The sequence below is a fragment of the Acartia tonsa genome, chromosome 14, assembly GCF_053477335.1.
Source record: "Acartia tonsa isolate MP-2025a chromosome 14, ASM5347733v1, whole genome shotgun sequence".
NCBI lineage: Eukaryota > Metazoa > Arthropoda > Copepoda > Calanoida > Acartiidae > Acartia > Acartia tonsa.
Window position 1 is genome coordinate 37,590,541 of NC_137273.1, and position 22,635 is coordinate 37,613,175.

General features: G+C 31.7%; 1 protein-coding gene across 11 annotated transcripts; it reads right to left on the minus strand.

Annotated features, from left to right (window-relative positions):
* Positions 1-30: 30 nt before the first annotated feature.
* LOC145306647 (putative lipid scramblase CLPTM1) lies at positions 31-20,512 on the minus strand. Of its 11 annotated transcripts, XM_080148941.1 has the most exons (24): positions 19,993-20,512; positions 19,542-19,676; positions 19,143-19,218; positions 18,770-18,819; positions 18,244-18,306; positions 17,572-17,667; positions 16,359-16,444; positions 15,103-15,203; positions 14,795-14,890; positions 14,277-14,424; positions 13,967-14,027; positions 13,678-13,773; positions 13,272-13,384; positions 12,740-12,844; positions 11,316-11,424; positions 4,769-4,838; positions 4,358-4,422; positions 3,724-3,798; positions 3,346-3,408; positions 2,544-2,620; positions 1,647-2,191; positions 1,483-1,538; positions 513-742; positions 31-89 (listed from the first exon to the last, which is right to left on the minus strand). In XM_080148941.1, exons 1-21 carry the CDS (start codon positions 20,032-20,034, stop codon positions 1,939-1,941), a joined length of 1,980 nt encoding a protein of 659 aa, XP_080005067.1. In that variant the 5' UTR covers positions 20,035-20,512; the 3' UTR covers positions 31-89; positions 513-742; positions 1,483-1,538; positions 1,647-1,938. The 11 variants fall into 11 exon arrangements, with proteins under 11 accessions (XP_080005067.1, XP_080005071.1, XP_080005070.1 ...); XM_080148945.1 differs by lacking the exon at positions 1,483-1,538 and having other exon boundaries at positions 1,698-2,191; XM_080148944.1 differs by lacking the exon at positions 1,483-1,538 and having other exon boundaries at positions 31-93; positions 1,698-2,191.
* Positions 20,513-22,635: the final 2,123 nt, after the last annotated feature.

A 22,635-nucleotide genomic window follows, 5' to 3' on the forward strand; every position in this document is an offset into this window, starting at 1 on the left:
AGCTGGTCACAGAGCCAATTATGTGTAGAGTCTGAAAAAACAAAACCAAAATTTATTTTATGATTATTGTTATGTTGATGCACATTAAGCTTGCTCCAAAAAAAACAAATTGAAGATTTTTTTCATATCATAGGATTAATTCTTAATTATGAGGAATAGGGTTTTGCCGGATATCCGGCTATTTTCAATACCTGGCCGGTTGCCGTATATTGAAACTATCCGGATATCCTGCTATCCGGCTGATTTATAATGCCTGGTATCCGGTTGGATATCCGGTAATTTGCCGGATATCGGTCCATTTTCAATAACCAGCCGGATATCCGTTATCCGGCCCAGCCCTAATGAGGAAAAAAAGGGGGGGGGGGGGGGGGAACAATAATTATAAAGCTAAGAATATTAAAGAATAAATATGTACCCCTCCTTATAAAATTACTAAAATTGAAGTTTAAAACAATACATTTACCTTACCATTTATCTTTAAATAATGCAAAAAAAACCCTCAAAATATAGACTTGGTTTTTGGAACAAGCTTAATACAAGGACAGAAAAATAATAAGCAGAAGAAAAAATGGAAAATGACAAAAAATGGTACAAATTGTCTATGTATCCATTTTTTCTAATGCTAATTCTTTTCACTAAAAATTTTGAATGGTGGTGAAAAAAGTTCAGAAAAATGATAATAAAAAAATAACTAAAATATACATAAACAAAGTTAAAAACATTAACAATAATTTCTTAAAATCTAAAAAGCATAGGTATTAATTCCTAAAAATACTTTGCATATTGAGTATCTAAAAAATATTAAAAGTACTGAGGGGGGTGGGTATTTGTGATTAAGTGTGCCATTATTTATTTTGTGCTTCATGAGCTAATTTTAATCATAATTTTAATTAACAAATGAGCATAAAACTGGTTTTGGCATACCTAGTAACAATTTAAAGCCTCCTCCAAAATTAAAATTCTAACACAACTTATCACAAAACAACATATATTAACTCAATCAATGCCCAATACACAGGAATAAGAGAAAGTAGGACACAAAATAATCTTTATTTTGGTGACAAGTCTCTTAAAACCCTGGCAAAATTAGCAATGCTATTCTGCAGGGTGTACCAAGAAATTTCCAATTTTTCAACAAAAAATGAACGCTCCAAATGACCGTACAAAATTGATAAACACGGCTTTTTTTGGCACACCCTGCAAATAAAACAAAAAAAATTACTTTAGGAATGCTTTAATGGTATTAAGTTAAGGCATATGATATATTGTAAAGAGACCATCCAACAAAAAATTTTTAACTATTCGGAGAATGTAAAATAAATATTATAAAGAGAATAATATCTCTTTAAAGCTAAAAAAAGTGTCAAATTTCCTAAAATATGGCCATCTAGATAAAAATTACATTATGAAATTTAAGCTGCCAATTAAAAAGGCAATTTGTTGAAAGCAAATTTTGAAAATAATAAAATCAACGTGTACTACATAATTATAACAATCACACTCATGAAATCAAATTTAATATACATAATAAACAACAGCTTAAAATAATAAAATGTAACAATCCTGAAAAAAAACTATTTCAACAAAAAAATATTTTTAGTAAAAATTTCCATTGATAAAAATGTATTTCTGTTTAATCATGTTACGTTTTATGATTTTAAGCTGTATGTAATATTTATTAATGAAATAAAAGATACCTATCTGACTTAATAAATCAGACTAGTTTACATAGCTAAGCAACAAAATATCACTAGAATTTCATTTAATTCAACATTAGACTATTTTAAGAAATGAAATTGTATGTTCAACAAACAAAAATTAAAGCAATAACATAAGTCTTTTTAAACCTTTATTATCGGGGAAAAATATCAACCAAAATTAACGGAATAGCCCTTTCTTGTAAATTAAATGAATAGGTATTTCATTCTAATTTTTTAATTAGTCATCTTTTTTGCTTTTCTTGGATTTCGCCTTTCCCCCTGCCCCCGCCTTAGCCGCCCCCTTTTCTTCTTCCCCGCCCTCTTGTGTCAGCTGTTTTGGCGCATTTTCTGGGGCACCAGCAATTTCGGCGGGAGTTTTGGTGTCTTTTTCCGCCACCATTTCAGCAGAGAAGCCGTACTCGTTGACTCTTGTTGGGTCCTCTTTGTAGATGTAGCGCTGGTACAAGAATATAAAGAACACGATGTCATCCCTAGATAAACAGAGGAGGATTAGATTTAAACATAAAAGCATGTAGTTTCAAGTTAACAAGGATGACAATATCAAATAAAAGCGTAGCTCAATAAATCAGATGGTCGAACAGATATAGTAAAATTTTTTTTATCATAATATTAGAATAAAATTTAAATACTAATAAAAAAGGTTTTAGAGTTACTACGCCACATAATACATAATTTTTGCAGGAATCATCATGCCATGTTTAAAATCGATAGTACAATTCATTACGGACGGACCCTAAATGTAGAAATGCTTTGCTCTATAGAGAAAGAACACTTTCAAAAATGTTTTTTACTAAAAAAAGTTGTTGACAGTAAAATTGTTACCTAAAGCATCCCAGACGGTACATGGTGGGCATCTTGATCACAAATGCAAAGATATCATCAATAAAGGTGTTCAGAGCCTGATATATAATATAGGTTAAATTAAAATTCTAAATTATTTCTAGTACCCAAAGTTTTATAACTAAGTTATCTTATTCGTTGGCTTCAAAACTTTGGGGACTTTTAGTTGATTTTGATTGGTTGGTTAGTAAAGTGTCTAAACGTTTCAACCACTAATTGCAATCGACAGAAGGAGTAATTTTGTGGATTAACATTTTGAATAGGGTTGGCAATCCGTATCCGGAATCCGCCCAATTTTTGGCCAATTTTGGAATCCGAATCCGGATCCTGAATCCGTCTTTTAATAGCTAAAATAAGGCTAAAATAAGTGTCTTAAGTTTTTTCTTTCAATTCCTCCTCTTTGAAGGCAAAGATTTTCATCATTATATATAATATCTTTTAAAATCTGGTTCGATTCTCGGAAGTGAATTATAGAGAACACCAAGAAACCAAGAACATTAATTTTTAGGACGTGCATGTAGCACTTAATTTTTTTAATTTAAAAAAAATCCTTTTACAATATTGTTAGAATCCGGAATCCGCCAAAAATAAGAATCCGAAATCCGCAAGGAATCCGCCTTTTTTTGACGGATTCTTTTAAGAATCCGGAATCCGAATCCGGCCCAAAAATTCGACGGATTGCCATCACTAATTTTGAATGTATATCAATTTATCCGTCATTGTCTTATCCCTTCAGATCCTTGGTCTATTTTTCCTTATGATCTATCTATCTATCTATTTATACCTTGTAAGTCATCATTCTCCATGGTAAATGAGCAACAGACTTCAGCTTGTAGTTGATAAACAACTAATATAACATAGACATTGTTGAAAATAATAATATAGAACAATTGAAACAGTAAAGTAAAATTGTGATTATTTAATCTACTACTTTATAACTACAAGTTACCAAAGGCAGAATATAATTGTACTAATAGAAGATAAAATATTGAACCTAGTAATAAAAGAAAAAAAAGACAAATAAAAATTCCTTGAAAAATCAAAACTTTAAAGAAAAATCTTAGAAACAAAAATGAACCTTTTCATAAACTTTACCAATTAAAATAATTTGAATATTAAGATAAAGCATTAAATGAAAGTACTAATTTTTAACAATGTTTTCCTGAGGGGTCATCATGATAAATCCAAAAGTAAGGAGGAAACCATAGCAGGAATTCAGAATAAAGCTATACCAACCCTGAATAAATATATTTTAACAGTTTAGTTACTTAATACCTAAGTAAAAACTAAGTAACACACTGAACTACAGTGGTGAGAGTTCGAGTTCAATTCTTCGTGTGTTCACTCGAATTTCTCATTCGCAATAATAATCACACAACTTCCCCTGGTTGTGTTAGAAGAGGATTATTGAGTAAGTTTGGATACTCAATAGTCACGTACATAATATCAGTACTACCATTATCCCAAGCTCCTCTGCGGAGAGCGTCATTCATTACGGTGACTTAATTTGGGACACCTGCAATACTCGGCGAGGGTGAGGTAATAATGAGTAGCTCTCATGTGAAAGCGGGTCAAGTCGTAATGTGATTGAACGTGGAGCTTGATAGCCCTAGTGGCAAAACAAAAGTGTCTCAGCCTATTTCATGACTAAGAAACTGTGGCTAATCAATCAATCAAAATACAAACATCTAACATGCGTTCGGTTATGCGAACAAACACACATACCCAGTTTTTTAGTTGATGAGCTTACATTGTAAATTTTAATGAAGGTACTTTAATAAAAATCTTAAACTAACCTTGTGTTCATTGTACATAACAGAGTAGATGCAGTAACCAAAGGCTAGGGGGAAACATAACATGCCTAAAAAAATACAAATATAAATAACTACCTATTTTATTGTATATCTGTTCTAATAGATAAAGCAGTGTGGTTTTTTTTTGTCTGTTTGTGGGTGTAAATATTTCATCAATACTAAACAGATTACATTCTGCTTTATAGGGAAGCTTCACATAAATTCAAGGATGTTTTATATTCAATGTAGAAGCCTTGGGATGGTTTTAGTCAAATTATCTCCTCTCCTCTTACCCCTTTCAAACACAGAACCCTAAATGCTTGGGGCGGAGCACCTATCATATTAAAGATTAGATTTAGTCACCTAAAATGAAGATTTTAATATATACTTAATATAAATAAATTGAAATAGTACCTAGATATTTAAATGCCATTCTATCGAAGTCACCAGTTCCAGAGTTCTCATACTCTTCTCTCTCGGCAATCTAAAATAGTTAAAAAATATGAAACATTATACCAACAATGATATTAATTCGGGAAAAAATCACGAAACCTATAAGTGTTTTTCAGCTGTCGTTGGTGGCAACACATCGTAAAATTGACGACCTCTAGAGACTCCATTTGCCCCCCAAATATTATTTTAGATTTATTTTGCTTGTTGGTTATACCTTATTCCTTTGGTTTGATAAGAATTATTAAAAAATGATTGAATAGATAATTAAACATTTTTTTAATAACCTATCTAAATAATGCATAAAACACTGCATGATAGACTCGAAATAAAGTATTACCAAACTTTACCAATAAACTGTAAACAAATATGATAAATATACAAGCAAAATAACAAGTTAATGTTGAATTTCAATTCCTTCTCGTCCCTTCTTAAGCATAAAATGAATTTGAAAATTTTGAAAATAGATTTTAATTTCCTTATAAGAATGTTGTTTTTATATGTCGTCTTTATGACAGGTAAATATTTTATAAATATATTTCTTAAATTATATATAAAAGAAAATATTATACAATAATATCAAATTAAATTAAAAGTATTTCAACTTGTTTTATTTTTTTTGGTACTAAACTCATCCCTGACTTGAATGAGAGAAAAAGTTTATTTTGAATCAGATTGCAGAAAGAACATAATAATAAAATACACAATAGTCTCTTTGTGAGTTTAAATTTATAACATTATTTTTTGTTAATGAATTAATGAAAATTATTTTGTTTAAAATTTGACTAAATGACATCTCGTATAATATACTTTACATTCCATCTTAAAAATAAATCTGTAAGGTGTATATATATGTTTAGATATCTGTAAACCACCAATTTATGACTATTGATTTTTGATCAGCTGTAGGTTTCAATACTAGATGTTTTTTAAAGTAGCGCAGCTACTCTAAATCTAGAGAATAAATCTAATTTTGCTTAGAATTTACTTTTAGGTGTTTTAAACATTGTAAATTAAAGATTTTATTTTAATAAGGGGGGGGGAAGTTTGTACAGTTATAGGAAATGAAATTCAGTACCAAATTTTGCCCTGGCCGTTTGGGCTTGTTTTTATAGTTATCAACCTAATTCTTTTTGTAAGCGCTCTAATATGATTGGATCTACCTGTAAAACTTTAAAACTTGAATTTTGGGACTTTCCCTTAAAGGGGCTAGTGGAGCAAAAGACCCTCTAACACTAAAATTTTAAGTTCTGAGCCTATTTTCAGAGATATTGTGACGATTTTTTTAATGAAAACACTTTTTAACAAAACCGAACTAAGTAGCCAATACAAATTTCATTTTGGGACTTTCCTTCTAGGGGCTAGTGGAGCAAAAGGCTCCCTAAACACTAAAATTTTAAGTTCTGAGCCTATTTTCAGAGATATTGAGATGATTTTTTTTATGAAAACTTTTTTCACAAAACCAAACTAAGTAGCCATTACAAATTTCATTTTGGGACTTTCCCTTAAAGGGGCTAGTGGAGCAAAAGACCCCCAAAACACTAAAATTTTAAATTCTGAGCCTATTTTCAGAAATATTGAGACGATTTTTTTTAATGAAAACACTTTTTAACAAAACCGAACTAAGTAGCCAATACAAATTTCATTTTGGGACTTTCCTTCTAGGGGCTAGTGGAGCAAAAGGCCCCCCAAACACTAAAATTTTAAGTTCTGAGCCTATTTTTAGAGATATTGAGATGATTTTTTAAAATGAAAATATTTTTTGAACAAAACCGAACTAAGTAGCCATTACAAATTTCATTTTGGGACTTTCCTTCTAGGAGCTAGTTGAGCAAAAGACCCCCCAAACACTAAAATTTTAAGTTCTGAGCCTATTTTTTGAGATATGAGATGATTTTTTTAATGAAAACATTTTTAACAAAACCGAATTAAGGAACCATTACAGATTTTATTTTGGGACTTTCCTTCTAGGGACTAGTGGAGCAAAAGGCCCCCCAAACACTGAAATTTTAAGTTCTGAGCCTATTTTTAGAGATATGAGATGATTTTTTTAATGAAAACATTTTTAACAAAACCGAATTAAGGAACCATTACAGATTTTATTTTGGGACTTTCCTTCTAGGGACTAGTGGAGCAAAAGGCCCCCAAAACACTGAAATTTTAAGTTCTGAGCGTATTTTGAGATATTGAGACGATTTTTTTTAATAAGAATATTTTTAAAGAAACCAAACTAAGTAGCCATTACAAATTTCATTTTGGGACTTTCCTTCTAAGGACTAGTGGAGCAAAAGGCCCCCAAACACTAAAATTTTAAGTTCTGAGCCTATTTTTAGAGATATTGAGATGATTTTTTTAAATGATAATATTTTTAACAAAACCGAACTAAGTAGCCATTGCAAATTTTATTTTGGGACTTTCCTTCTAGGGACTAGTGGAGCAAAAGACCCCCAAACACTAAAATTTTAAGTTCTGAGCTTATTTTTAAAGATATTATGGCTGATTTTTTTAATGAAATTTTTTTTCAAATAACTGAAATAATCAGAAGATAAAATTTTAGTGTTTGGAGGGTCTTTTGCTCCACTAGCCCCTGGAAGGAAAGTTCCAAAATGAAATTTGTATTGGCTACTTAGTTCGGTTTTGCTAAAAATATTTTCATTAAAAAAATCATCTCAATATCTCTGAAAGTAGGCTCAGAACTTAAAATTTCAGTGTTTGGGGGGCCTTTTGCTCCACTAGCCCATAGAAGGAAAGTCCAAAAATGAAATTTGTATTGGCTACTTAGTTCGGTTTTGTTAAAAATGTTTTCATTAAAAAAATCGTCTCAATATCTCTAAAAATAGGCTCAGAACTTAAAATTTCAGTGTTTGGGGGGCCTTTTGCTCCACTAGCCCATAGAAGGAAAGTCCAAAACTGAAATTTGTATTGGCTACTTAGTTCGGTTTTGTTAAAAATGTTTTCATTAAAAAAAATCGTCTCAATATCTCTGAAAATAGGCTCAGAATTTAAAATTTTAGTGTTTGGGTTTTTTTTGCTCAACTAGCCCCTAGAAGGAAAGTCCCAAAATGAAATTTGTAATGGCTACTTAGTTCGGTTTTGTTAAAAATATTTTCATTTTAAAAAATCATCTCAATATCTCTAAAAATAGGCTCAGAACTTAAAATTTTAGTGTTTGGGGAGCCTTTTGCTCCACTAGCCCATAGAAGGAAAGTCCAAAACTGAAATTTGTATTGGCTACTTAGTTCGGTTTGGTTAAAAATATTTTCATATTAAAATATCATCTCAATATCTCTGAAAATAGGCTCAGAATTTAAAATTTTAGTGTTTGGGTTTTTTTTGCTCAACTAGCCCCTAGAAGGAAAGTCCCAAAATGAAATTTGTAATGGCTACTTAGTTCGGTTTTGTTAAAAATGTTTTCATTAAAAAAATCGTCTCAATATCTCTAAAAATAGGCTCAGAACTTAAAATTTCAGTGTTTGGGGGGCCTTTTGCTCCACTAGCCCATAGAAGGAAAGTCCAAAACTGAAATTTGTATTGGCTACTTAGTTCGGTTTGGTTAAAAATATTTTCATATTAAAATATCATCTCAATATCTCTGAAAATAGGCTCAGAACTTAAAATTTTAGTGTTTGGGGGTCTTTTGCTCAACTAGCCCCTAGAAGGAAAGTCCCAAAATGAAATTTGTAATGGCTACTTAGTTCGGTTTTGTTAAAAATATTTTCATTTTAAAAAATCATCTCAATATCTCTAAAAATAGGCTCAGAACTTAAAATTTTAGTGTTTGGGGAGCCTTTTGCTCCACTAGCCCCTAGAAGGAAAGTCCCAAAATGAAATTTGTATTGGCTACTTAGTTCGGTTTTGTTAAAAAGTGTTTTCATTAAAAAAATCGTCTCAATATCTCTGAAAATAGGCTCAGAACTTAAAATTTTAGTGTTTTGGGGGTCTTTTGCTCCACTAGCCCCTTTAAGGGAAAGTCCCAAAATGAAATTTGTAATGGCTACTTAGTTCGGTTTTGTTAAAAAAAGTTTGCATTAAAAAAATCGTCTCAATATCTCTGAAAATAGGCTCAGAACTTAAAATTTTAGTGTTTGGGGGGCCTTTTGCTCCACTAGCCCCTAGAAGGAAAGTCCCAAAATGAAATTTGTATTGGCTATTTAGTTCGGTTTTGTTAAAAAGTGTTTTCATTAAAAAAATCGTTTCAATATCTCAGAAAATAGACTTAGAACTTAAACTTTTAGTGTTTGGGGGTCTTTTGCTCCACTAGCCCCTTTAAGGGAAAGTCCCAAAATTCAATTTTTAAGTTTTACAGGTAGATCCAATCATATAAGAGCGCTAACAAAAAGAATTAGGTTGATAACTATAAAAACAAGCCCAAACGGCCAGGGCAAAATTTGGTACTGAATTTCATTTCCTATAACTGTACAAACTTCCCCCCCCCTTAATATTTTACAACAATATCTTCTAAAAACTGTGAGGAAGTTTGATAAAATTACGTTTATTTTGCAAGCTTGTTTGAAAATATTTCATTATTTTTACAATTCTGACAAAATAGATTTTCTGTTTAAATAAATAACATAGCCACAAAAAGGTTTAAGTAGTTATTGAAATATTCTATTACTATTCTTGCTAATTAAATATTCGTGAACTATGTTTAATTTGCATTTTTAAAATAGACAAGAAAAATATCCTACTTAAATGCTAATTTTATGAAGTTATCTTAAACCTTTTCCAAAAGTTTGTTTTATAAAACTTTTTTATTTTTCATTGATTTTATTGATTATATAGGTTAAAAATATCAAAAGTATTTTTCAAAGGCTCTAGATAAATTTTGATTAATTTCGATTTTTGATTTTTTAAATTTTTTTAAAAATCTGCAAGAATATGCATGTCTATTCAAAAAATAGATTATATAAAAAAACAAAATTAAACATATTCAGGCTATCAAAAAGAAAAAAAATATTGTTTTTTACCATTAAATCGCAAATATTTAAAATCATTAGATTTTAAGCTTATTTTGCATGGAAACACATTTTTTCAGTTATTTTTTCTCAACAATGGATCTTAAATGATTATTACTGAAAACTTTTATGAAAATGTTATTATCCAAAACTTCAAATAAAGGAAATAATTGCCGTTTGCAAAAATGTGTGCAAAAAGTTGCCAATATCTCGTTAGAAGGGACTTAATGGATTTGAATTCTTACTGCTTATGAGTTAGTGGACTATAAACTATTAGAAAAGTATCACTTTAAGGTGAAATTTTGAGGGTCAACTTTTTAGTAGCGAAGCTACTCTATAATTTGAAATGTCCGTCTGTCCGTCTGTCCGTCTTAGTTTGGGGGAAACGTGATTTTCTCGGCTCCTATAAAAGATAAAAGGCTGAAATTTTTTGACAACATTCCCATTATCAAGGAGCACAATTAACTATAAAACATCAATGTCGATAGGACCGCTTTAAAGCAGGTTTTAGGCTATTTTTGTATTTTTCACATTTTTCTCCATATCTTTGGTGTTTATGGTCCGATTTCCAAATTTTTTTCAGTTATAGAATCAAAATTAAATTTCCTGTCGTTTCAACAAAAACAACTATGACGGTCAGACTGCCTTTAAGTAGGTTTTAGGCTATTTTTTTTTTTTACATTTTTCTCCATACCTTTGGTGTTTATGGCCCAATTTCCAAAGTTTTTCAGTTATAGATATCAAAATTAAATTTCCTTTCGTTTCAAGAACACATCAATGGCGGTCAGACTGCCTTTTTGCAGGTTTTTTGGCTATTTTTATATTTTTCACATTTTTCTTCATATCTTTGGTGTTTATGGTCCGTTTTTTTAAAATTTTTGTAGTTAATAATATCAAAATTAAATTTCCCGTTGTTCTGAGCATCCAGTATGTAATTTACTTTGACGTCAGTCTGTTAGTTATAGTACTGAAATATAAATAAATATTAAGAAATTAACAAATGTTGAAAAGGTTTCGTGATTTTTTCCTAATATGCATGCTTTTGTCAACTAATATCTAAATTCTTATTTAATTGTTTATGCTTCGCTACTTATGGATGTTGTCATCCTTGTTTTCTTTTAAAATTCGCAGTGAAAAGTAGTAAACATCTTTTTATTTTTTTTCATAAAATATCTTGCTGACAACTTGACATATTGTATAATACTCCCTAAGGAAGCTTCGTATAGGTTCCAATCAAAATCCCGGAAAGCCACTAGTTAAAATAAAAGAACTAAGATTGAAACAAATTGCGTCAAGGTGAAAATCGTTTCTTAAGATTTTCTTGGCAAACGATGTTCATTGTAACAACATATAGGTAATAATTTAAATAAACCTTGATTAATACTTTAATTAGGATTTCCGTGGAGATGATATTTCGGAGTCCTGATGTGGGATATCTGCCATACTAAAGTCGGATAGGGCTAGGCAGTATGTCAAGTCATAATGTACTTCAAGTGAAGCTTGAGCAGGAGTCTTAGGTCCAAACTCTAGGAATCTATGGCTTCTAACAAACTTACCTTAAGCCTGGGAATAATACCCAGAACCGGATTGTCAAAGTCCCAGGACACATCTGTAATCTTAGTAATTTTCCATAGCTCAATAACCAGACCAATACAGCATGAAATCCTAAACATAAAATATATTTAGAGATTTCTTAAAACATTTTTTTACTTGCAGGTATATTATCCATCCATTCCAATAGTAATACAGAATGATATAAATAGTAATTTATAGCATCGTATTATAAACAGCTTTCCGAGAATATATAATAAGATTAAACCAGTATTTTTAGCACAGACATGCTGAAGGCACGGACTAACAAAACTGGTTTTAATATTATGATTGTACATTTTTACATTCGTAGAAAACTGGATATAATACGATACAATACATGATTTTTCAGTGTGGCTGAGAAAAGATTCTTATCCACCGGATATTAACAAGTCAGAAAATCTGCAAATCTATCTTTTATCAATAAAATGAACTGTATGTCAATAAAGGGAGAGGTCATTTTCTAGTAAATCCCGTAAAGGTGTGTGTTATAAGGCCTAAAAATAGTAGTAGAACGATAAGGTGCTCTATATATTTGTATTTCCTATTGAATAGAACAAAAGGGAAGAAATTTTTTTTTTTTTTTTTTGATAACCGTACCTGGAATATCTGAAATTTCTATCAAACGCTTTGATTGGCTCAAACTGACACAAATAAAAAAAAATATAATTATAATAAATCAACCTGTAAAGAATGACTTCTTCCTTTGTTTAATGGTATAGATTGTTCTTAACTTTTACCTTGTACCTATAGAAAACATTATTATTATAATTATATTTTTTTTTAATTTTTATCAGTTTGAGCCAAACAAAGCGTTTGATAGAAATTTCGTATTTTTTTTAGATAATCCAGGTACGGTTATCAAAAAAAAAAAAAAATTTCCCTATTGTTCTATTCAATAGGGAATACATATATCTAGAGCACCTTATCGTTCTACTACTATTTTTAGGCCTTATAACACACACCTTTACGGGATTTACTAGAAAATGACCTCTCCCTTTGTTTATTATGTCTATCTATCATTCTATCCCTCACCTAACCATAGTATTTGTATCCTGATCTAGAACATATAGAACAATGATAACATTCTATCTATCCATCCTTACCTGACCATAGTATTTGTATCCTGGTCCAGAACATAAAGAACAGTAATAACATTCTATCTATCCATCCTTACCTGACCATAGTATTTGTATCCTGGTCCAGAACATAAAGAACAGTAATAACATTCTATCTATCCATCCTTACCTGACCATAGTATTTGTATCCTGATCTAGAACATATAGAACAATGATAACATTCTATCTATCCATCCTTACCTGACAATAGTATTTGTATCCTGGTCCAGAACATAAAGAACAGTAATAACATTCTATCTATCCATCCTTACCTGACCATAGTATTTGTATCCTGGTCCAGAACATATAGAACAATGATAACATTCTGGAACACGTTGAAGAACACGGATCTAACAGATAATCCTTCCGTTGTTTTCCTAAAAAAATGCGGGGAAAGTTAAATGTCTGCTAAAAAATGATAATACTTTGTATATTAGTACACTACTGTTAGATAAAATTATCCCAACTTTATTAAATTTATTGGTTGAAAAGAATGGACACTGTAGTAGTTTAAATCAACCAATGAAGATTTAACAAAAGTACCAAAAGTTTTTGAGCCAACAAATGAGAGATCATGATTAAAGACTTCTGTAAAATTAAAATTTACAGCCCAATGTCTTCTCACTTCTTGGGAACTAGCATTTTGGAAAATTTGGGGAAAAAGAACAAAGAAAATGAGCTGCTAAATATGAAACTCTTGTTTTATAAACAAAAGTAAAAAAATTCTTTACATTACATTTATACCCTTTTATATAGAGTAGATTTAATGCTTGTAATGGCTTTCATCAACCTCAAAAGTTTTACCTATTATTCCAGAACTGAATATCATTTTTGAATGCCAGAAATTCGAATACAGAGTGAACAATTGAGATAACAAAAGTGAGGATAAGCAGGTACAGATTCGTCTCCAAGAAAGCCTGAACAGAAAAATTAATAAGAAAAAGAAAGTAACTAACAGGTAACGCCACAAGAGGCCTCTGCCCTCTACTTTATATTTTCAGTTTCCAGGACCTGTAAGGAGCTTAACTGTAATGGAGAACAATATCGGTCTAGTGGTTAGTGAGATCTTGAGTAACAGACAGACACACAGACTAATATATAGTGATAAAATGTACTGGAATTTTTTTATCTTCTATGTTTGATCCATTTGTATTTCTAAATGTCAATCAGTGCTAGCAAAAAGGTAAAAATATCTATCTATCTTTGTTACCTCCTTGACACTGTCCTGATCCCCATCGTCCTCCTCCTCCCCCATCATACCCGCCAACAGGTTGAACTTGTTCTTCATTGTTTGAGCAGAGTACATCTAAAAAGTACACAAAATATCAAATAAAATTACGAAAACTGGCAAAATAAAAATAAATAAAATATGTTATTTGGCGGTTCCCTTATTTTTAAAATAAATTAAAAATAACCCTTTCTGTTGAAAAACTAGTGGTTGAAATGTTTAGACACTGCTAATTTAAACCAACTAATCAATATTTAAAAAATGCACTAACCTGCCATTTGAACATTGAGATGGGCTGGAATGTGAGGGTAAGATTTATCAGTGGCGTTGTACTAAAAACAAAAAAAATCATGAAAACTTTATAATACTGAAATGAAAAAAGCCTGCTGTCCTTACATGAAAAGTATTAAAACCTTAATTTTAATAGTTTACGATGCAAAAAAATTTTAATTAAGTACCTACACAATTTTTTCTAAGACTATCAGACCGAAAAACACAATAATCCTAATACTTACAGTACCTATTGAAAACCCCACAATAAAAAAAATTGATCACTCTCGCATTTACTAAAGTATACTTACTTGTTGATAGGCTGATAATCCCTGTGAAGATTCCAGTAATCATTCAGCCACAGAATAGGTTTGTACTGGGCCAGCGAGGGGGTGAACTCCACAAATTCGTCCAGGGGTGGGGGGATCTGTCCGGGCACCCAGGGGGTGTAGTCGTACACTAGAAAGAAACAAGGTTGACAACATCCATAAGCTGTTATAGAGCAAATATTTAGATCTCATAACAAAGAAAAAAAGAGAGAATAGGTAGTAATGCAGAAACTCGAAGAAAATACAGAAATTAAAAAAAATAGGGTTTATGTCTCTTGATTGAAGCATTACCGAAAGACGGACAAAACAATGTATAAATTAGAAGTATATGTCTTAGTGATCTTCACTAAAAATTTCAGCTGACTATCTTCAGTATCAGCCGAAGCATTACAGACAAATAAAATAATAGAGTAGCTGCGCTACTAAAAAGTAAATGCACGATTGTTTCAAACTTAAATTTTAGTAAGATATTGAATTGTCCTATTAATCTAAAACTTTACCTAGATTGATGGTAAGATTCGGATGCCAATGTGAAACAATTTCTGATTGAATGGTTTGCGCCTTCATTTGATCCTCCACACTTTGCTGGGTTTCACCTGAAATAATATCAATATTACCTTACCTTACCTACCTAATAAGGGCGGGATTTCATCCGCTTTTAGTTGGATGCAATACTCTAACACCCGAGTGATATTAGGTTAAAGAGTTGCGCCTGTCTATGGGTATAAAAAAAGTGTTTAAATTTAATTTGCTGTCCTAAACTTTCCCGTTTTTTTAGAAACATTATTAAGTTATAAATTAAATTAACCTGTTAGTAGATTTGTTGTCTTTTTATACATCTTCTTTTTGAACTTGTTCAATCTCTGTTTCTTATAAACAGTATACTTCTTGCTGAATAGTTTTCCATCGCTGAAATTATTGAAATATGCATGAAAATTCATATTTTTGTATATCTTCATTGGGGATATACATCAATTTATATTCCCTGTAAGGGTCAAGCCATAAAATCTATTGCAAATAAATTATTAACACTGACAAAAAAGTTGACTTGTATCAAATCCATATCTAATAAATACAGGGTGTTTCAATAGAACCGTCTTTTTTAAAATCTTAATTATGCATAGAAAATAAAACAATTATAAAAAATGCTTTATATATTTAGAAAACTTATTCTGGGACATTTATGATTCAAATATTTGAAAATGATTTTTTCAATAGATTATGCCTTAAAAACCAGTTTTTCCAAAGGCCTTATTTTTGAAGATTTTACAGATTCACAGATTCTGGAAAATATGCACATTTTTTAATTTCAAATTGCGCGGCTTGTATTAATAGTAGAAAAACGTTATGCATACCGTTAAATCGTCATAAACTCTAGTTTTTGGATATGTAAGAACCATTCATGTGCTATGTGTATAGTATAGGAGCTATGTGATAAAATGTTCCAAATTTCTTAAACCTTTTCAGTATTTCTCACATTTTTTAATGTAGCTCCTAAACTACATATAGCACTTTAATAGTACTTATATTTCCAAATACTAGAGTTTATGACGATTCGAACGATATGCATGACGTTTTTCTACTAATAATACAAGCCGCGCAATTTGAATTTAAAAAATGTGCACATTTTTTCCTCAACCTTAAATCCATAAATCTTCAAAAATAAGGCCTTTGGAAAAACCGGTTTTTAAGGCATAATTTATTGAAAAAATCATTTTCAAATATTTGAAACATAAATGTCCCAGAATAGGTTTTCCAAATATATTATAAAGCTTTTTATATAATTGTTTTATTTTCTTTGCATAATTAAGATTTTTAAAAAGACGTTTCTATTGAAACACCCTGTATAAAAATTCTAGTTCCACAACTGCTCCAATAGTCCAAAAGGGACACAATTTAGGCACAATCCGACCAAAGTGTATTAATTTTGATATAAAAGGACATTTTTATAATGAGTTAGCTAAACATTCCTTTTTAAGTTGGGACGAATCATTGTTTATAATTGGTTATCTAGGTTAATAAATCTATTATCTACCCACCGAATAAATGCATGCAGAGACTTACTTGGGATTAGGAGATTTTCCAGCTTTCACGACAAAAGAATGAATATATATAGATCCGTTGTTCTGTACACGTTCAGATAATGGCACCTACAAAATTAAATAATCATCAGGGGGTATAATATTCTGCACGGGATCCCCCGCTAAAGTTGGGGGGGGGGGGGTGTTTTAAATGAAGAAATAAGCAGTTCTTTTTACCCTCCTCTAAGGACAAGAATAATATGTGGGAGAGGTAACAAAAGTGAATAGGTAGAATAAAGAGTAGGTACTAAAAACATTTTTTCATTTGCTGCTATGTCAGGTGCACGACATAAGGGGGGGGGGGGGGGGGGGTGGGTAGGCGTAATGACATTTAAACTTAAATCGTGAGCAAAATGGTCCAAATATTGAGCTAGACACTTGAAAACTTGGTACATAAGCCTAGTCCTATAGATACTACATCTAAATGAAAAAAAAAGATTAGAAATTTTTTATTTTAAGGTTAGGTAAGAAAACCCTGCGGAAATAGGATTTTTAGGCCTTTTTTGGCCTGTTTTGGTGTAATTTGATGTAAAAACTCACTTTTAATTGTTTTCTTAAGTTTTTTTCATAAATACTGTGTGTCTATTCATAAGGACATTATTTAAAATGATTCAGCAAGTTTGAGACCAAACTCAAAAAAACCTTTATTTGATGTATGACACACAAACTTTAGAGCCACCCGCCTAGCCCGCTGGGGTCGGTCCCCGACTTGTTGAATCATCTTGAATAATGTCCTTGTGTAAAGACACAGTGTATTCTAGGGAAAAAACCTAATAAAAACAATTAAAGGTATGTTTCTACATCAAAATAGACCAAAAAGGCCTAAAAACCCCATTTTCGCCCATTTCCGCAGGGTTTTTCTTACTTAACCTAACCTAAAAATAATTTTTTAAAAATTTTTTTGCCTTTAGATGTAGTAACTTTAGGACTAGGCTTATGTACCAAGTTTTCAAGTGTCTAACTCAATATTTAGACCATTTTGCTCACGATTTAAGTTTATATGTCATTACGCCCCCCCCCCCCCCTTATGTCGTTCACCTGACAGCAGCAAATGGACACTCTACACCGTAATTAAGACGCTGAGTTCAATGTGCGTTGAGAGGTCTAGAACCCGAAATGACGCCAAAATCAATCAATAAAGAAGGAATAAGTAGTCATTTAAGTAAATGGCATAGAAATATAAGTAAAATTGTAACCTGCATGAACTTTTCAAATATGGAATCTTGATTAGGTCCCTGGTCCCATTTACCAAACTGCATGTTTTCCAACTTCCAGTACAGATTTTCACTCATCTAAATAGATACATGTTGGCGTTTTGTTCGCTAATAACGACTGCACCCCTTTTGATTGATTAGCCATAGTTTCTTAGAGTTTGGACCTAAGACTTGTGGAGAATGATGCGACACTTTTGTATAGCCAGTGGCCACCAGGGCCAGCTCAAGCTCCACGTTCAAGTATAGCTTGACACGCAATCTCATGAGAGCTCCTAACCCTCGCCAATTTTGAGTATGGCAGGTGTCCCAGATTAAGTCACTGTAATGAATCCCTAACAATCTCTCTTTTGTCACAACTAGGGGGAAGTTTTCATAAAAGGAAATAAAACCTTACTACTTTTCACAATAGGACTAGCGGTTATGCGGTTATTCGAACGGTTAGAAGGGCTAAAAAAAAAAACTTAAAACCATCCCAAGATTTATTTATGAAAATGTAGAATAGCATAAAACCATCACAGGGCCTATATAAAGCTTCCCCAAAATGGGGAAATTCTATAGGTTGTTATAAAAAATCTTAAGCTACATACAAAAAAACTTATATTATAGAATTTTTGATAACTACAATTATTTTTTAAAAGATAAAACTATACTTACATCAAATTCATTGAAGTCGTCCTGTTCAGAGATATACACATATAAATCAAAGTCAGTTCCTTCCTAAAGAACAAATAATTTTGTATTTGATTTACAATATGATATTTAGCTTTAAAGCTAGAAAAGCTCGTTTGGGAAAACTGTTTTTTCGACATCTTGATGAGGTAGAAATTTGAAATTTCTATCTTATTTTGCCATTCCGTCTGTATGTTCGACTTCTCTTGTTTTTATATTTGTGAGGTAATTCTTGTGTAAAGATTACTACAACAAGAATCAGATTTAAGTATGGATTAAAAACCGATTAATATCCGCTGGATTCGAACCGGATCTAAGCTATACTGAAAAATCATTAATCGTATCGTATTATATACAGTTTTCTACGAATATAAAAATGTACAATCATAATATTAAAAAGTTTTGTTAGCCCATGCCTTTGGCATTTCGTTGCTAACAAAACTAGTTTTTAGTCATTTATTTCTTTATCCGCGGAAAGCTGTTTATAATTGAATGCTATAAATAACTATACCTGAAATAAATTCAAAGCTGGGGCACGCATCACACCTTTACCTCCTTCTCCTATAAAAAAATATTTCTGTTTAATGCATTGATATTAATATTATATATTGAGATTATTAAGAAAACATAAGGTGCTCTCACGCGAAGTGCCGGTTGAGAACTAAAACCCCAACCCCATATTTTGAAAAAATGAAAAAAGGAGAGATATTTTTCACTACCGTGTTGACGAGGTATAGTCTTTATTAATGGGGATGAGATAAAAATATAAGATATGTGACTAGCATTTCTTTAATCAAGCAGTATACTAAACTTTTAGTTGATTTTACTATCTATTTATTAATAGATCTCGCTATGTTAAATAGGTATCTTGCTATCTACCCTACCTGTCTGAGCTTGAGGTGTAGGTTTCTTGAAAAACTGCATGATACACCAGAAAATTACAACACGAGAAACCAGGGACTAAATAACAATAAAACTTTAATTTAATGAAAATCTTGGTGTTGGTGATTTTAAGGACAAACGCAAGAGTGACAAACGTCGGAGTGGACAAACGCAGGAGTGTTAAATTTATTAGGTTAATTATAAGTATTTCTATTCAGGTTAGGCTAGGATACGAATATACAAATAAGCCCCCGCAGGGGTTAGGCATTTAAACAACCTATAAGATGGTTAAAATATGTTAGGTTCGGTAAAGTCTCCACTTAAACGTTTGTCACTCCTGCAATTTTATTTTTATTACACATGATTTTGCTTCACAAAAACAAGAGTTCCTTAAATATTACCTTTATTACATCAAAAAATTTCTGTGACCCATTTTCTTCCTGGGCAGGTTGTGCCCCCTCAGCCCCAGGGGCAACCTCACTCCCAGCGCCGCCATCGTCAGTGGTCGCAACTACACCACCACCTCCTTCCGACACCTAAACAATACACAATTATTTTTTATTGTTTATTTATTCATATTCTTTCATAAGCATTCTATGTATCTATAAATCTTGATCATGCCAAAGGCTTATCTGCCTAAATTCTTCTATTCATTCAGGGACGCTTTTTAATAGTCTGTCTGATCATAACTTAGCGCGATTTCATTTTATCTGAGATTTTTAATTTTCAGATGACCGTAGAATCGACTCTAGAAACTACGAAAACTGTTAGTGAAAAACAACTTTTTCAATAAATTGAAACACTATAGGTACAAAACTTCACATTGACCTAACCCTTTATCCCTGAACCCACCTGAAGGTAGTTGCGCTCCTCTGTTTCGCCCGCAGCTGACATTCTTCAACTTCTGCAAATTTTCAACAGGTCAACAATAACATTTTGTAGCAATACCAATCCCCATTTATTTAAATAAAGCGGCACAATAGATACACAGGGGTGTATAATATATTCTGCATAGGATTCCCTGTTAGGGAGGGGGGGATAAATGAAATATTTTGCAGCTAAGGAAAATTGAATCTTGTGCAGAATTTACACCCCTGTAGATACACTCAAACGTTTTGGCTCTTAATACATTTTAAAGATTATATTGGGGGTGACTGCTGCTCTACAGCAAAATACGGTAATCTTATAATATTTATATAAAATTGTATAAATAAGACAACAATGGTGTTTAAATAATTTCAAAAAGACTAAATGAGTAAGTAGGAAATATTCAAATATAAAATCCATCGGCGCGGCGGTTTCCCTCAAAGTGCCAAGTCGGGCACAGAAAACACCATTAAAATCTAATGAAACTATGGGGGGGGGGGGGCACAGTGGTCTATTTTGGCCTTTTGGTGGACATTTCACCTACCTCTACTCAAAGTCAATTTTCTCAGCTTGTAGTTGATAGAATCGTTCAAAATAAAAAGCCTGCGCCTTATTATTACCCAATGCAACTCGTATATTCATATAGAGAAGAAAAAACAAAAGCCAACTGGTCTAGAAAATACTTTGAAACTTAGCTAAAATTTCATATTTTCATAATATTTTCTTAATTGGTAAAGTGACTAAATTCGATGTTTTATAGCAATAAAACATTGAAAAACCTTTAAGCATTAATAACTATTACTGTAGAAATGATTATATAAAGGTAAATGCCCAATCACCAACCTTGTACAACATACATTTGATACAACTAAATCAAGTTTCTTTACCCTTTTTTACGAAGTTATTTTCTCTTAGATAAGTAATACTTAATTAAGTTATAATCTATTCTTATACTAAAGTAACAGGATGTCTGTGTGTTTGTCTGTGAGTTTGTCTGTGTGTTTGTACCGAAGGATCTCGCTAACCAAGAACCGATCGGGTTCTCCTTAACAGGGTAGCTTCTCATAGGTCCCGGGAAGGTTTATAACTATTTTGGGGGAGGGTACTACCACCCTCCCAAGAGAAATCGCCCCTAGAAAAAATCCCCCCCCCAAAAACAAAAAATTTTAAAATTTTTTTATAACTAAAATAAAAAATGGCGGGGGGGGGGGACACCCCCCCCCACACAAAAAAAAATTCCCCCTCTAAATTTTTCTTTTAAAATCTAAAATAATAAAATTGGGTTATAAAATTCGACTCTCCTCAAGTGCCCCTAGAGGCTCTAGGGGCGTAGCCGCTAGTAATCTATATAGTAATATTTTTAGCTGTTTAACAGCTAAATCTAGAAATTAAAAGAATATTAATATATCCAGTAAAATTAATTAGAAATGGGTATTAATGAAATTTACCGAAATTCTTACTGTTAAAAAATATCATTAAATAGTCTTATAAAATGGCTAACAGCTGAGCAGAAGCCGTTTCCCAGCTGCCATATGGATGGGCCCCCACTATTTTTGGAAGTATTTTTGAGCTCAGCACCCATAAAAACCTACCCCTAGCTACGACACAAGCCCTATCTACACATCATACTCTTGGCCACTCCCAGCCGTTTCCGCTAGTTCTAGCCGTTGAGCAGCTGGTACAAGATATTCTTAAAATGGCTATTTAACATTTTAAGAATTTAACTTCAATTATAGCAAAATTATATTTCAGGAAGTTGTTTCCTATTTAATAAATGATGGATTTGCCCTGAAAATGGCCAAAACAACTGCTAAACGGCTGAGCCGCCAGCCGTTAGCCATTACTTTTCCAACTTTTTGTTTGATTTAGGGAAAATAGACCTAACAAGGAATATTCATGCGAAGTTTCATAACAAAATTCGGATTCTAAGAGCCATTTGCGCTTTGATTACGAAAAGGATGCATTAAACACCCCCCCCCCCCTCCCTTAAAAAGATTAAAACATTCATTTTAAATCTCATAAAGTCTCTTAATTTATCGTAGGCACTTTATAAGCAGTTTAAATGCATCAGAAATTAAAATTAACAATGAAAAGAAAAAAAATTGCAACAATTTTTTCTTCTTGTATTGTAATTTTAGAGTTTGGCCCCTTAAATTAAAGTTAAAATTTGCAAGAAACTGGGCCCTGCAACAACCTAAACTAAACATCAAACTATGGCATTATACCTGTATATTAAGAATAATATATGGTTTGGTATGTTGCGGGGCCCGGTTTTTGGTGAAAAACTTAAAAAACTGAAAATTATTGCCAAAATTTTTTGCAAAAATATTTAAGAAATGACATGAAAATTTTTCAAAAACAACATAAAAATGGATGAAAAAAGTAAAAAAAAAATTTAAACCCCAGTTTCCTAATAGATCATGTAGTATTATAAATATAAATAGGTGAAGAAACTTGATTGTATCAATGTAACACTGAAAAATAAAATTTTTTCCAGAGATGGTGAAAATTCAAAAGGTAAAATTCATGACGTGAAAATAATCCTTAACCTTCATGTTTCAAAGTTCATAATTCATCAACCAATAATTAAAAAGACAAAAACTCTTCTGTTTTATATGAAATAGGGTA

Coding starts and splice junctions, on each gene's coding strand:
- LOC145306647 (XM_080148945.1), bottom strand. CDS start 20,034: ATGTCAGCTGCGGGCGAAACAGAGGAGCGCAACTACCTTCAG. Junction 14,028..14,276: donor GATTATCAGCCTATCAACAA/GTAAGTATACTT, acceptor TTTTGTTTTTAG/TACAACGCCACTGATAAATC. Junction 3,799..4,357: donor TTATGTACAATGAACACAAG/GTTAGTTTAAGA, acceptor ATATTTATTCAG/GGTTGGTATAGCTTTATTCT.